At 40.8% G+C, this 3913-nt stretch overlaps 1 protein-coding gene across 1 annotated transcript; it reads left to right on the top strand.

Moving 5' to 3' along the window:
- Positions 1-1437: 1437 nt before the first annotated feature.
- On the top strand, positions 1438-2901 carry LOC104428238 (galactinol synthase 2). The gene is made up of 2 exons (XM_010041231.3): positions 1438-1871; positions 1988-2901. The coding sequence occupies exons 1-2, from the start codon at positions 1539-1541 to the stop codon at positions 2666-2668; spliced, it is 1014 nt and encodes a 337-aa protein (XP_010039533.2). The 5' UTR covers positions 1438-1538; the 3' UTR covers positions 2669-2901.
- Positions 2902-3913: the final 1012 nt, after the last annotated feature.

Genomic DNA, 3913 nt, shown 5'->3' with positions numbered 1-3913 from the left:
CTGCTCACGTGTAGCTCGCCCACATGGAGACGCAGCATCTGGTCCATCGAGTTCCTCATCGACGCCAAGAATAATATCCCAAATGCATGGGAGCAAGAACAAGCGGAAATGGATCGGGTATAGGCTGTATAGCCAGTGTATACACTCGAGTATTTTATTTGCATACTATGCAATCAAATTAAAGAGTGTCGTGTTCTGCGTGATAAATTAAATACGCTTAGGAAAATAAATTTAACCTCCTTTAGCAAAGTGAAAATGATTTAATTAACTTACCAAAAAAAGATGATTTGATTTGCAAAATCATGGGATTTTTTTAAGAAATTGTGATTCATCCCCTTGGAATTGCAAATTAAACCTCCTCTAATATTATAAAGCTAGTGTAAAACATGAGCTCTCATGATATTTATTGGTGAAAAGCTAACACTAAAATGATTTTCTAAAAACTTTCAAGGTTGGCATAATTGGTCTAGGTGTCATAGCATTTTTAGCTCGGAAAATCAAAGATTATTCTTTTGGATCCTATCAACTGTGTTCAAGGTTTTGGTTCGAATCACTTATATAGGCAAAAGGTCCTAACTTTTTAGTCCGTTGAGTCTTTAGGGTATTCACATAATTGTGTAAGTAGCTAGTTTTTCACCTCCGTGCCCTGTATAAAAAAGAGGGAGATATATACTGTATAATTAAGATACCTATGATCAACACAAAAGCACAATAAGATTGATGAGTCCACACGACAAAAGCACATATACTTATTTAATCAATATACTCAGTGTTTGCCCTTTCTTGTGGGTTCAACTTTATTCTTTTGGGTATTTTGGTAAAGCTTATCATTCCACTATTGTGCCCGTTTGTCAAAAAGAGAGGTAGCACTTTCTAAGGAGACGGGACTGTAGGCTTGTTGACTCCCAATTTTGGGCAAGTGCGACATTATCGTCGGAAACCGCCCCCTTCCACGGCACCCTATAAAACTTAAATGTACAATTGAAATATAATCACCCCTGGAATATTCTCAAATTTACAATAATACCTTGGCGTGGTCTTCGAATTAAGAGAGAAGTCGGCAGTAGGGTTATAGTAGTAAATCTGCAAAGAGCTTGACTCGTTGGTCTCTCTCTCTTGCATATTCCAGCACCGTCCACGAAACCCCGATCTTGCTTGACGACCGTCCAATGCCCTTGCACTGACCACGTGGAGTTCGATCCATCGGTGGAGCTCCAAAACGACTTCGTTTAAGGAGAAAAAGCCTAGCCAACTCCCATTGGGCCGACAAAATATTTAGTTTGTCGGTATGAAACTCCTCGGTTCAAGCAAGCTTCCATCCCATGTCCCTATCACAGGAGCTAGACAATCAATCACCGCATTATCCTCAGGATTTAGTCACCTTAATTAAAAAATTAATTCTCCAACCCTATATAAGCCGTGCATCCTCCTCCTGCCAAATTCATCAACTCAATCTCACCCAAGCAATTGCGAAATCTTACCAAACACTCATCCTTCATTCCACTCACAGAAACCTCAAACCCATTCCTACCAAAGAAATGGCTCCTGTCATGGCCGTCGATGCTGCTACTAATGGCATCGTGAAGCCGAAGCCCGGGGACCATCCTAGTTGGGCCTACGTGACGTTTTTGGCCGGAAACGGCGATTACGTGAAGGGCGTGGTTGGGCTGGCCAAGGGGTTGAGGAAGGCGAAGAGCAAGTACCCGCTTGTGGTCGCCATCTTGCCTGACGTGCCGGCTGATCACCGGAAGATCCTGGTGGATCAAGGTTGCATCGTGAGGGAGATCGAGCCCGTCTATCCGCCGGAGAACCAAACGCAGTTCGCCATGGCCTATTACGTCATCAACTACTCCAAGCTCCGAATTTGGGAGGTATGCTTTGTTATTAAATATTTCTTTGTATTTTAGATCTCCGTCTCCTTTTTTGAATGTTAAGATCGAGAAGTAACATTAACATTGAGTTATTGATATGGTTTTTTGAATTGCAGTTTGTCGAGTATAGCAAGATGATCTATTTGGATGGAGACATCCAAGTCTTTGACAACATCGACCACCTCTTCGACCTCCAGAACGGCTCCTTCTACGCCGTCATGGATTGCTTTTGCGAGAAGACATGGAGTCACACCCCTCAATACGAAATCGGGTATTGCCAACAGTGCCCCGACAAGGTCCAATGGCCCGACCACGTTGGCCCAAAGCCGTCTCTCTACTTCAACGCCGGCATGTTCGTGTACGAGCCAAACCTCGACACTTACCACGATTTGCTCGAAACCCTCAAGATCACACCTACAACTGCATTTGCGGAACAAGATTTCTTGAACATGTACTTCAAGGACATTTACAAACCAATTCCTAATGCGTACAACCTTGTACTCGCGATGTTGTGGCGTCACCCTGAGAACGTTGAGTTGGACAAGGTGAAGGTCGTTCATTATTGTGCCGCCGGGTCGAAGCCATGGCGGTACACGGGCGAGGAACAGAACATGGATCGGGACGATATCAAGATGCTGGTGAAGAAGTGGCGGGATATTTACGATGATGAGTCCTTAGACTACAAGAATATCATTGCAAGAGATGAAGCGGCGAAGAAAACAAAATGGGATCGATTCCTTGCGGCGTTGGTGGAGGCCGGAGCTTTCCGCTTCATAACTGCCCCGACTGCAGCCTAGTTGTGTGTAATTAGGGATTTTTTTTTTTTTTCAAGTGCAGAGCAATTATAGAGTCTGCTACAGTTGGAATTGGTAGCATGAAAGGGATGGGTTTTATTTTCCCTTTCATTTCCATGATTTAGGGGTTGAAAAGAAAGATTTCTCCTAATTATGTACTTTTTTCTTTCATTGAGTGATATGTACAAATATATGTCAAATGATATCAAATTAATATATGTTATTTTTTTGTTGTATATCTATAGTCGTGGAATTTCCTTAATACCTTTTCTCATACTATTATATGAATACAATGGAGAACTACAACAAGAAAGATTTCGGAAAACGACTAAATAAAATAACGGACAGAGGGAGGGAGTTGGCGGTAAGATATGAGTTGCACTTGCACCCTTACCATGATCAGATTATAGAAACTCTGTTTCACCTAGTTGGATGTAATAATACTATGTCTTCTCTAAAAGGACAAACTTGTCTTTGACTAAAAGTCTGATTCGCTGTACCACAAAATGTTTAACCCTCCCTCTATTTTCATGTAATTTGGATACTCTAAATCTTTAAGAAAAATGTTAGCTAAAAAAGACTCATTTGTAAACTCGATTTATAAAGAAATAACGTTTATTTTTTTCATTTCATATCTTTATAAAAAGATTAGATGAAAAATCACTAAAGAAGACTAGAAGAGGTGGAGTCGGAAATGAGATACGGCGTGCATGGGCTGCACGTGCACCCTTTCCAGACACATTTTCTCGTTGCATTCCCAATGGAAAAACTCTTTCTACACTTGCAATTAAAAAAAAAAAAAAAAAAAAAGGCATGAGCATGGTCATAACCTATGGCTGAAATGAAGAGCTGAAGGCTAATGCATTTGTAGTAATGCCAAAACAAAGGGCGTGATCGATTTAGTAAAGCTATTCTACTAGAGAGCCGCAAAGCACGGATATTATCCCCCGAACACAACATTCTCTTTTAGGCCTTTCACTCAATTGATGTGGCTTGAAGAGCTGCTTTGGCTAATACTTACTTTGGGTAGTCAAAAATGCTCTTATCATTCGCAATCAAGATAATGGATCAATTCTTTTTGAAATGTGCTCAGTTCTTCAGCTTGCAACAATCCAATTCAATATGTGTAAGTGCCCAACGCTGATGATATAGAAAGTTGTGCATTCTACTTTGTCTGCTAAAATGTAACAATACCCCTTCTCTCTAGAATCACAAACTTATCTTTGACTAAAAGTATTGTCCAATTTA

The sequence above is a fragment of the Eucalyptus grandis genome, chromosome 2, assembly GCF_016545825.1.
Source record: "Eucalyptus grandis isolate ANBG69807.140 chromosome 2, ASM1654582v1, whole genome shotgun sequence".
Lineage (NCBI taxonomy): Eukaryota > Viridiplantae > Streptophyta > Magnoliopsida > Myrtales > Myrtaceae > Eucalyptus > Eucalyptus grandis.
The sequence above is the reverse complement of the archived record's forward strand: the minus strand, read 5'-3'. Positions and strand labels throughout refer to the sequence as shown.